The sequence below is a fragment of the Leucoraja erinacea genome, chromosome 23, assembly GCF_028641065.1.
Source record: "Leucoraja erinacea ecotype New England chromosome 23, Leri_hhj_1, whole genome shotgun sequence".
NCBI lineage: Eukaryota > Metazoa > Chordata > Chondrichthyes > Rajiformes > Rajidae > Leucoraja > Leucoraja erinaceus.
This window is the reverse complement of record NC_073399.1, coordinates 34566778-34578785: the sequence shown is the minus strand read 5'-3', so window position 1 is coordinate 34578785 and position 12008 is coordinate 34566778. Positions and strand designations below refer to the sequence as shown.

General features: G+C 43.4%; 1 protein-coding gene across 8 annotated transcripts in view; it reads right to left on the bottom strand.

Annotated features, from left to right (window-relative positions):
- The window catches only part of spag9b (sperm associated antigen 9b), a 132994-nt gene that overhangs the window by 65987 nt on the left and 54999 nt on the right, over window positions 1-12008 (bottom strand). For 4 of the 8 annotated variants that reach the window (XM_055654288.1, XM_055654290.1, XM_055654289.1 and 1 more), the window contains exon 4: window positions 8094-8188. In XM_055654288.1, coding sequence (XP_055510263.1) covers window positions 8094-8188 — 95 coding nt within the window. Of the gene's footprint in view, window positions 1-7109; window positions 7501-8093; window positions 8189-12008 lie in introns of those variants that run through there. The other 4 variants (XM_055654295.1, XM_055654294.1, XM_055654292.1 and 1 more) reach the window with 3 other exon arrangements.

Here is a 12008-nt window from a genome sequence, read left to right as displayed (position 1 = left end):
GGCCATTACCGTAAATCTCCGAGTTCGAATCAGGGCAAACTCGGGAGAGAGAACTCTTGGAATGAACTCGTACCGTGGGACAGGGGTTTAAGGTGGGGGAGAGAAGGGTGAGGAGAGTAGTTTAATCTAGAGATATAGCATTGAAACAGGCTCAACATGTCAGTATTGACCAGCGATCACCCTGTCTGTACACTAGCACCATCCTACACACTAAGGACAATTTGTAATTTTTAACCAAAGTACAAACCTATACGTCTTTGGAATGTGCGAGGAAACCGGAGTGCCTGGAGAAAACCCACGCGTTCACAGGGAGAATGTACAAACTCCGTACAGGGAGTCCCCATAATAGGGATGGAACACGGGTATCTGGCACTGTAAGGCTGCAGCTTTTCCGCTGCACGTGCCTTAGTAACCGAGGGTGAAGAAGAAAGGAGGGGGGTGAAATGTGGAAGAGAGAAGGTGGGTAGAAGAGAGTGGGGATAGGAAAATAATTATGGGGGACCAAAGGTAGGAGGGGTGGGAGACAAGCAGAGAGAGGTGAGAGACGAGGGAAAAGAAACTAATTGGTGCACCAACCAAACTCTCTCAGTGCCAATTAACAATGCAAATTTTAAAAGGTTACTGTAAACAAATAATTGCACAGGCAAATACGAGCTGCAAGTCAGGTGTCTGGTCACATAATATCCAGTCAGAATCTCTATCTTATTTTGTATGCCATAGTGCCAAATGACAATGCAAAAACAACTTGCAAATTAAAGAGCACTGGTTGTTAAAGGTCCAATATTATTGGGGCTGTTAACGGGTGGAGAAATCAATGTTGTTTTGAGTTGCAATGACGGCTGGGCCAACTTTAAAACCAAACATCGGGGCCCAATGAAAAATAGTCTTTATGAGCAAGTACATCAAGTTCGAGAGTTAAGAACATTAAAAAAATGCTACAGAAAATCATCAATCTATAAATGAACTCATCTTTTAAACTGAAGGCAAGGAGATTATTTGCCGTTACCAAAGAGTCTTCGTGCAGGCTGGTATTTCCATTTTCCTGGTTTAATTAAATAACATCTAAATAAGCTGAGTATAGACAACCAATAACAGATAGTTACTGTGTTAATTATGTCTGCAAACTGCAAATACCCAATCTGAACATTTGAGATCCATGTTTAACAGACATAATAGCATGCCCAGCCCGCATTAACATTCAGCAGTGGCATTTTGTGTTAGCTACAAGAACCAGCTATGATTCTATGACAACATTTTAAGTTGTCATTTCACTTTGGATCTTCCATGCCTGAAATACACACCATTCTTAGCAGGAAATTATAACAGGAAGAAGCCATCAAATGGGTTCGCTCGTGTCTCATGTACCTTACAACATTTTCCAATTCTACTTTAAAGTTAACACCCGACAGATACTCTGGTATGAATTTGCTAAATCAGAACAGCACTTCAATAAGCACGTCTCTCCACAGAGGTTCTGATGCCCGCAGTTAATGTGACCCCTTCTGGGATCTGTACAACAGAAACATCACTTCCTTTGCATAATCACCAACATTCTATTATTAAGAGTGATTTTCTTGCACCATTATTATATTTTCATCTTCACTGTAGAATATCTACAGTGGTTTCCATTTCCCACTGTTCAATGTACAATTGAAGATCACTTCAACAATTCACCTTATACCTTTGCTACATCTTCAGCTGATATCGCCAAAAGAAATTCTTGGACAGGCACTTGGATGGAAAGGAGTAAATACAGCCCTAATGGGATTAGCATTTAACTTAGAATGTTTGATTACAATAGACAGGCATATGGGAGTTGGGCAAAAGGGTTGTACAACTATTATTCCAAGTTTGCAGATGATACAAAAGTGGGTGGTTTTGCAGACAGTGAAGATGGTTGTGAAAGATTGCAGCAGGATCTGGATCGATTGGCCAGGTGGGCTGAGGAATGGTTGATGGAATTTAATACAGAGAAATGCGAGGTGTATTTTGGGAAGTCTAACATGGGCAGGACCTACACAGTGAATGGTAGGCCTCTGTGTAGTGTTGTAGAGGGATCTAGGAGTACAGGTGCATGGTTCCTTGAAGGTGGAGTCACAGGTGGATAAGGCGATCAAAAAGGCATGTGGCATTTTGGCCTTCATCAGTCAGAGTATTGAGTATAGAAGTTGAGAGGTCATTGACACCGTCAGCGATGGTAGCCCCGCCAACAGTCTGTCTGTCTTTTTGGCTTTTTTGTTATTTTTAGTGTGTGTTTAAAAGGTATGTGTTAATGTTCTCTGGTTTGTTTTATATGGGGGGGGGAGCACAACAACTTTTTTCCCCCCCAATCTCTTACCTTGCCAGAGATGCGATTGTTTTCCGGATTGTATCTCTGGTCTAACATCATGGAGCTGGCGGCCTTGCTCGAGACTGACTTTGAGCCCCACTGCGGGTTGTATCCTTGCCATCGGAGCCTGCGATCCCTTGCCTGGGATCGATGCTCCAACCGCGGCCTGCGGATTCCAACATCGAGGAGCCCGCAGTCTCGGGTAGAGACCGATGTCGGGTAGCTCCAATGTCGCAGAAGGTTCGACCAGCCCCGACCCAGGGTCCGATCGCTCGGCGTGGGGGTGCTGAGATCGCCCCGACGTGGAGGGCTCAACCGCCGGCTACGAGAGCTAAGATCGTCCTGTCAACGGAAGGTTCGAGGCCCCCGACCGCATGAGAATAAAGAAGGGAAGAGATTGAACTTTTTTTTCGCCTTCAATCACAGTGAGGAATGTGGAGGAGTCACTGTGGTGGATGTTTATGTTAAAATGTATTTTGTGTGTTTTGTTGCTTTTTATTGGTATGAATATGGCAAATCAAATTCCCCACATGTTGCAAAACATACTTGGCTAATAAAGTATGATTATGATGTTGCAGTTGTACAAGATGTTGTTGAGGCCGCAGTTGGAGCAATGTGTTCAGTTCTGGGCACCATGTCATAGGAAGCATGTTGTCTAACTGGAAAGGGTACAGAGAAAATTTACGAGGATGTTGCCAGGACTAGAGGGTGTGATCTATAGGGAGCGGTTGAGTAGACCGGGACTCTATTTCTTGGAGCTCAGGAGGATGAGGGGTGATCTTATACAGGTGTATAAAATCATGAGAGGAATAGATCGGGTAGATGCACAGAGTCTCTTGCCCAGAATAGGGGAATCGAGGACAAGAGTTTAAGGTGAAGGGGAAAAGGGGAGGGGGAAACCGTTTTTCACAGTCGTTACCCGGGTCGAGGATGCGTCTTTCCTCCACGCGGCCTGCCATCTGGATTGGCGCGGCCTTTCCTGCCGGAGACCGGCTAGAGCTTCAGCGCAGCACTGAGGTACCATCGCGGAGCGGCCGATGCCTTACCAAGGACGCCGTGTTGAAGCTCCGGAGTGTTGGGGCTACCGACTTTAACACCGTGGAGATTTGGAGCCTCCAGCTGCGGGCAGCGCTGACTTTAACATCGTGGTGGCATGGGATCTTTTGCCGAGGTCGCCAGTGTTGGATCTCCGCCCAGCTCGGCCTGTGGACTTCGGGAGCCGCGGTCTCCGGTAGGAAGCGCCCGATTCGGACACTCCAAACCGCTGAGATTGTTCTTCCGACGCCGGAGTACCAACATCTGGCGAGAGGGCCTGAAACATCGGGCCGTCCATAGCGGCAACTGCGGGGGCCTCAAATAGGCCCCGACCACGGGTGAACGTGAGGAAGAGGACTGAACTTTCATTGCCTTCCCTCACGGTGGGAAACGTCGATTCCACTGTGGGGGATGTTTTATGTTAAATTCTATAGTGTTGTGTTTATCTCATTTGTCTGCTGCATGGTAACTCCAATTTCACTGCACCAATTGGTGTATGTGACAATAAATGTCCTTTGTCCTCCACAATGGTAATGAAAGACAATTACAAATTAACCAGTTACAATGCTGCTCTGGAAGACAGAGAATATAACAAGAATCCAATGAAGTAAAATTCCTGGCCATTAATATCTCACCACATTAATCAATGTAATTGTGAAAAAGGACCACCCTCATCTCTACTTTCCTTAAAGTTTAAAGAAATTTGATATATTGCCGTACGCTCTAGCAGACTTCTACAAATGTATTGTAGAAAGTATCCTGACTGGTTGCACTACGGCCTGGTACGGCAATTCTAATGCACAGGAACGCAGGAGGCCGCAGAGAGTGGTGCACTGGTCCATCATGGGCACAGCCCTTCCCCTCCCTCTATCGAAAACATCTACACGAGGCGCCGCCTCAAGGTGCTGGCATCTATCGTCAAAATTACCGCCATCTAGGCAATGCCTTCTTCTCGAGTACCATACTACCATGTTCAGCATGAGCTACTGTCTTATAACTATCATGTTCTCTAAACAATCCACACAACTCCAATTCTGGTGCAATTACGGAACACTATGGTCTATCTCTTGCATGACCATGGACTTGTTTTTTGTTCTAATTATGTTTTTACACTAATGTCTTGTTTTTTTTGCACAGTCTTGTCAAAGGTTTACAACCCTCCGAGTGAAGAAGTTACTCCTCATCTCAGTCCTAAACGGCCTACTTTTTAAAGCCTGGAAATGTGACTCTGGGTTCCACACTCATCAGTGAAGGAAAAAAAAAACCTCCTTGGATCAAATCGATCGACCGTTAGGCCATGTGTATATTTCAATGAAATCTTCCCTTGACCATCTAATCTTGAGAGAATATAGGCCGAATGTATTCAATTTGCAATGAACAGATGAAGTTTCGGGTCAGGTCCCTTCTTCAGTGTGGAATAGGGTTCTGATCCTAAACGTTGTCTGCCCATTACTCCACAGGTGCTGCCTGACCCACTGAGTTCCCTTAATATTCTAACATCTGCAGTCTTGTGTCTCTCCATTTCAACTTTCTCTGTTGAAATCATTATAAAGGTCATGAATAATTCTGGTTTGGAATAATTCTCACCCAATGTCATTCCTTTCAACATTAACACTCTGCATGTATTTTGAGGTTATGATGTTTAATAGATGTATTATTTTACAACCAGCTGCCAATCAAACCAGTCTTTATTATTTTTTATCATTCAATTGTATATTTAATTAAAAATACCCTTCTAGATCGGAAATGCACATCTCCTATCTATCCCATAGCCCAGCCAGAGTTGGACCCGTTGTCCAATGGAGCTGTCCACAAGTCACTACTGTGAGTGACTGAAGACTCTGGTGGTTCCATCACTGGATGTCAAGGGGAAGGTGAAGAGTATGACTGGGGGTCAACCAAGATGACCCCTGCCATTGAGAAATGCTGATCAGACATGTCCTTGCGAGCAGTCTCTTGCGAGTGCAGTTTATATTTACTACATTACACCAGGCGGGCGGGGTTAGGGGCTTTTCTGCACAGGGTCCTCTACTTCCTCATCTGTCATCTAGACACACCAAGTCAATCCATTTGGCCCTCTCTCAGTAGACAGTGCTCAGTGTAGGTCTCCCTGGGAACAAACAACCCCTCCTTAAGTCAATGACCTGACACAAGGCGGAGAGTGCCATATAAAGTAATACAATGCAAAAGGTTTGGTACATGGACTCCCAAGCCACCAGGCATTTCTGTGGCCTGGGCGAGTCTATAATTGTGAGAGAGTGCAACCCCTATTTGCAGCGCAGCGGGTAGAGCCACTGACTCATGGTGCCAGAGACTCAAGTGCGATCCTGACCGCGGGCGCTGTCTGTGTGGAGTTTGCACACTCTCACCGTGACTGTGTGGGTTTCCTCCGGGTGCTCCAGTTTCCTCCCACATCCCAAAGACGTGCGGGTTTGTAGGTTAATTGGCTCTAGTGTGTAGGGAATGGACGAGGACGTTGAATGCGAGTGTGAATAGGAGGTCGATGGTCGACATGGACTTGATGGGCTGAAGGGCCTTCTTCAATGCTGTACCTCTAAAATATTTGAAGGAGCTGCTCCTGAAGTTCTGGTTTCACTTCAGCCGCAGGTTATGGGGAAGACGAGTCCTCTGTGAAAGTCTGCACTGGGCCCATCATTGTGGCCATTGACACTACGAGGCAGTGGGCAACTGGAGGTGTAGGCTGACTGTTTGGCCCTTTGCTGGGTATCCATGGAGAGGGCCACGCAGTGTCCAATGCATTTGGGGAGACCTTCAATCCAATTCTTTGCTGAACACACAGCAACTGGGAGGGAAACATTTTTGAACGGATGAAGATTTTTGCTGGTATTGTTTTGATAAAAATCAAAAAGAATTAAAAAAAAAAACCCGAATGGCGATTTGGTGATAAAAGGCAATTAAAAAAATGGACACTCTGCTATCACATATTCCCCGAGCAGCGACAGTAAGAAAACTGAAATAATTTGCAAAACAGGTTTATGAGCTCAGGAATGAATGAAGACATTACATTTCCAGAAGGCCAGTTTCAGCTCCAAATTGACTGCTTTAAAGTTAACATGTAGCAAGAAACATATATGTATTTTTAAATTGCATCGCCATTTATCTAAATTACAGTATCGAATAAGAGAATATATTGTTCAATAAATAAACAAAGGACGTTCAGTTCATTAAATTAAGTAATTAAAATTACACAGAAGATGAGGCAACTAAAACAATAGTTTTAAAGCACATACAACTAGAACTTCACTAAATAGAAAGTAAATTGCAAGTTACAGTATATTGTTATTAATTTACAATCTGTTTTATGTAGTGGTGATAAATAAGTAATAAAAGTGTGTGTGCTGCAGATTACCAGCCCTGGCTCACATGCAAGTCCTGTACTTACATTCATAGACTGCAAGTACAATGCAACCATTTTATGCAATCAGTTACGAGCAACTTATTCATTCAGATGGAATGGATAACACAATCTTCCTAATCCCCAATACTTCAGAAAAAAAACCCACTGCCTTCAAATACACCATTTTTTTTCAACAATTCAGTAAGCAAAATTAAAACCTTCTAAAGTCAAATGGGTATTCTTTTATTTCATTTACATCCAAAGCCTTTTTACCTGTTCTATAGAAGAGAAAAGAGACTAATTAATGTACTTTTGTTACGTTATATAAATAATGGAAGGACCCATCGGTGATTTGCACAAGATATAGGCCAGAGGACTGCCCAGTACCTGATTTTCCGTGGAAGATTCTGTGTCAGCGCTGGAAGGCCCGTTGAAATGGAATAATGCACCAGCAGCAAAACAGACAGCGACACCAGGATAGCTGAATTAATGACCACCGCCCCGCCAACAAAGCCAAACACAAACAGAAGCATGCAACCAGGACTCATGGCTGTGTGCTGGCATGGTTGTGTTCAGAGACCAGAACACCGAGGGGAAGGTTACGGCCGGCTGAGGGTGTATCCTTCTACTGAAAATTCTGTCAGTCACCCACAGCCACAAAAGTAGCGACAGTGAACAATGGCATCAACACACCCAGCCAGCCAGCCAGCTACATTCTGCAGCAGCTCACACACACACACACACACACAATTACATCATCCGGTTCATGCTTCAAAACCATGCAGCTGATCACCTCAGTATCAATGTTGCAGTACTAGAAACCAACGCTTCACTGTTCTCCCTCCCTCCCTCCTTCCTTCCCTCAGCGACTTCACTTATTGGTTGCAAAAAAAGACATCTGCTCACATAATACATGCACATAAAAGAAGTCCTCATTATTCAACATGAATAGTCAGTCAGTCTGAAGAAGGGTCTCGACCCGAAACATCGCCTATTCCTTCTCTCCATATATGCTGCCTCACCTGCTGAGTTTCTCCAGCATTTTTATCTAACTTTGAATAGTCAGGCTGAGCTCTTGCAATAGAATAACCAGAAGCAAAAAGTTGAGGTTTGTAAACCAGCTTTCTACAGACAGCATTTGATTAAATGCTCTTCTATCAACAGAATTCCAGCTATTAATTCAATGCTCGTTATTTTAATTCCAGCCTATTAGCCAGCTCCAGCTCTATTGTACAAAGCTATCGTCTGACACAGCTAAACTATTGTTTGTTGCTCTGACATTAGGCAAATGGGTCACCGGTCACATGTTTCAGAAAAGCATCGATATTTCTATTCAACCAGACAGGGGACAACAAATTCTAAAACGCTTACCTAACTTTGTTGTGCGCTCCTGGTTCTTGCAAATCTAGCCCGAGTAACTGGTGAAGTTTGGTCCGTTCTAAGTGCTCCATATAATTGTGGATCATCTGTGATGAAGATGAAAGGGGAGAAATGTCAAGTTTATCATTATTTCATTTCAAGAACTACTGTTTTATGAAGAAATTAAAGCCATTTTCATTGAATGTAGAAGTGCATAAGAACAAGCCGTTTGGCCCATGATGTCGTAACGAACATGATACCAAGTTCAACAAATCTCTTCTGTCTGCACATTAATCATATTTCTCCATTTGCCTCATATCCATTTGGCCATCTAAAAGCCACTTAGATCCCATTATCGTATCTGCGACAACCTGCCAGCACTTCCAAGCACCCGTTACTGTGGAAAAATCACACACATCATCTTTAAACATTACCCCTTTCACTCTAAAACCATGCCCTTTGTATTTGTCATTTCCACCCTGGGAAAAAGATTGAGCAGCCACCAATCTATGCCTCTCTTAAATGTTATAAACTTCTATCAAGTCTCCCCTCAGCCTCCAACACGCCAGAGAAAACAATCCAAGTTTGTCCAACCTCACTTTATAGTTTACGACCTCTAATCCAGACAGCATCTTGATAAACCTCTTCTGTACCTACAACACATGCTTCCTGTAATGGGGCAGCCACAACTGCAGGCAATACTCCAAATGTGATACATACATTTATTGGCACAGTGAAATGTGATTACCATACAGCTATACAATAAAAATAAAGAACACAACACACAATAGAGTTCAATGTAAAAACATCCCCACACAGAATCAAAGTTCCCCACTGTGAGGAAATGCACCAAAGTCAGTCATCTTCCTCTATGTTCCCCAATATTCACCCTTGTCGGGGCCTCCCTGAGCCCTCCGCAGTCGCCACTACGGGCGGCCCGATGTTCAGGCCCGCTCGCCGGGGTGGTGTCAGTCCGACGTCGGGGCTGGGGGACCTCCTCAGCGGCCTGGACATCAGAGTCTGCCACCTCCTACTGGAGTCCGCGGCTCCCAAAGTCCGCAGGCCGCGCTGGGCGGAGATGCAACTAATGTTTTATACAGCTGCAACATGACTTCCTGACTCTTATACTCAGTGCATCGACCGGTGAAGGCAAGCAAACTACATGCCTTCAAAACGTAGAAAGAACTGTTGCCTTCTTTACCACTCTGATGTACTTTTGGTGCTACTTTCAGGAGCTATGGACTTGCACCACAAGGACCCGCTGTTATGGGTCCTGCCTTTAACAGTACACTTCCTCTTTACAGTTCACATCCCAATGTGTCTGTATTAACCTCCATATGAAAGTTCTCTGTTGACATTTCTAACTGAGCTAAATCCTGCTGAATCCTTTGGCAACCTTCCTCCCTATACACAACTCTGCGAATTTTTGTGTGGTCTGCAAATTTACAAATGGCCCATCAACATTTCTATGTCCGCAAACAATAGAATCCCAGCACAGATCCTTTCGGAACGCCACTAGTCACAGACCTCCAGCAAGAATATTACTCTTCCTTCACCACCCTCTCTCTGCCTTCTACAGGTAAGCCTGTTCTAAATGCCTTAGTTCCAGAAAAAGTAGATGCTACATTCTTTTAATGTGTGTTGCTTTGAATAGGACATTGTTATCATTTAAAGAGACGCTGCTTCAGCTGATCCAAATCAAACTAGTTTTTTCTGCATAGGAAGGAACTGCAGATGATGGTTTAAACTGTAGACACAAAAACTGGAGTAACTCAGCAGGACAGGCAACATCTCTGGAGATCCGAAACGTCACCCATTCCTTCTCTCCACAGATACTGCCTGTCCCGCTGAGTTACTCGAGTATTTTGTGTCTATCTAGTGTTTTTTTTACAGGAGGTTATGGAAACTTCCCCTGCACTTTCAGTGAGGAAGTGATGATAGAGTCTCAGCAAATGATAGAGACAGCACGCAAATGGGTCCTTTAGCCCGACCCAGCCTTGTTGACCACAATACCTATACTTGTTAATCCCATTTACTGTGTTAGGCCCATATATCACGATCCATGTACCTGTCCATATGCCTTTGGAATCATTTGTCTCCATTATTTCCTCCAGAAGTTCATTTCAGATAAACACTACCCTCTGCGTTGACCCTTAAATGTTGTCACGTCTCACTTTAAACCCATGTTCTCACCCCACCACACATGCAGTTTCTCCTCTCAAACCATCAACAGCAAAGAAACATTTATTTTCTAATTGCATACTGTGCATTTTAACCACACGTTCCTTCTTGCAGGAGTCCATCTTGGGAGACAAGTGATGGACATTGATAAAGAATAATAAGATAGATATTTAATAACGCATAGATACATTGGCTTGAAACACAAACTCTGTCCATCTCCCTGCAAAGGCGGTTGGTCCGACTGCAAAGTAACACTAGTTTTTTCTGATATCCATCTGTCCTGGTTTGATTTTTGAGAGGGATACGCAGATGGACTTGGATGAAAAGGAAAACAATTCACATGGAGCAAGAATTCTCAACTGGATCTATGGCCCGTGTCTGTCTGTAATGTTAACAAGCACGAGACAAACCATTTCGCTATAGCAATCATGCATTTCTGGAGGGTTTTTTAAAAATAATTTTGTCACGTACCATTTGAAATATAGCGAAGTTCAACAGTAAGAAACTTGCCTCATTTTAGCCAAAAGCCCAACTAGTGATAAACAATTTGAATAAATAAACACAAAACGCGTAATGGAAAATAAATTAAATAAACAATAGTAGAGGCAGTATTGAATTATACATAATTAATAGTAAAGGGATCGGTGTCAGAGGCTGGTCAGACAGCAAGGCAGATTCCTCTACATAAGAGGCAGAACTAACCCCGGGACCAATAGACTAATGCTCTCGACAACAGAAGGGACAATAATGGAATCTCTCACTCCGAAATATTAGAAAAACAAAGTTAAACTGTAATTAAGTGACAGAGGGATTAGATGAGATTAACAATTTCCCCAGGGTAGGGGAATTAAAAACAAGGAGACACCTCGGCCAAAATAGATGAGGATTTTAACAAAACGTAAAATAACATTAATACTTGCACTGTGGATATTTAAGTGGCAAGCAAACATCATCTCACGTATCAGCTGGTATATTTTGTTAAAAGGAAAAAATGCCTTCTACACCTTGTAAAATTAAGAGTTTGGATGGGTGGAGGGGTAGAGGGGCTGGGGATAATGACACTAACTGCAGTGATGTAATAATGAAAGGATTTCGGTTTTAAACAAGTACTCTGGTTTATTACAGAAATGAAAAGCAGAAATGTTATTTGAACATACTGAAGTTTGGTTCAACCACAAGCAGTAGTGTGCACAGTTCTATTTTCTATATTTTAAAATTAAAACAAAGACAACAGAGAAGGTGAAAAATAGATTTGAGACCCCAAACACAGAACCAAGAGGTGCTGCCAATCAAGATTCATCATGTTAGGGCTCTTCCCATCACAACCCCTCCCCCCTAAAAAGGCAGCTGATGACAAGGCACCGAATAGGTTAAATATTAGTAAAAGCAGAATGAACTAATAGCCTCATTCTATGATGGAAACGTCTGTGCAAATGTTTAATATTACACAAAGCAAGCTGTACATCTCAGCAAAACAGATTCAGTCCCCGGGTGAATCAGTGCATGCAATGAACTAAGCAGATTGGCAAGGTTCCTATGTTCATTTGCTGGTCTGCATGAGCTATTGAATGCTTGGTCGGTCGGTCGGATACAGTTCTGCGATTATCCTCTGTGCCTCTTCCACTCGGATCAATTGTGATTGTTTCCACATTTGCATTTCTCCGTAGTTGTGTTAGCAGGCAATGTTCCTTGAACAACAAACCATAGAGGCAGCTGGTGCCTTCAGAATTATCCCCTAGCAAGTGA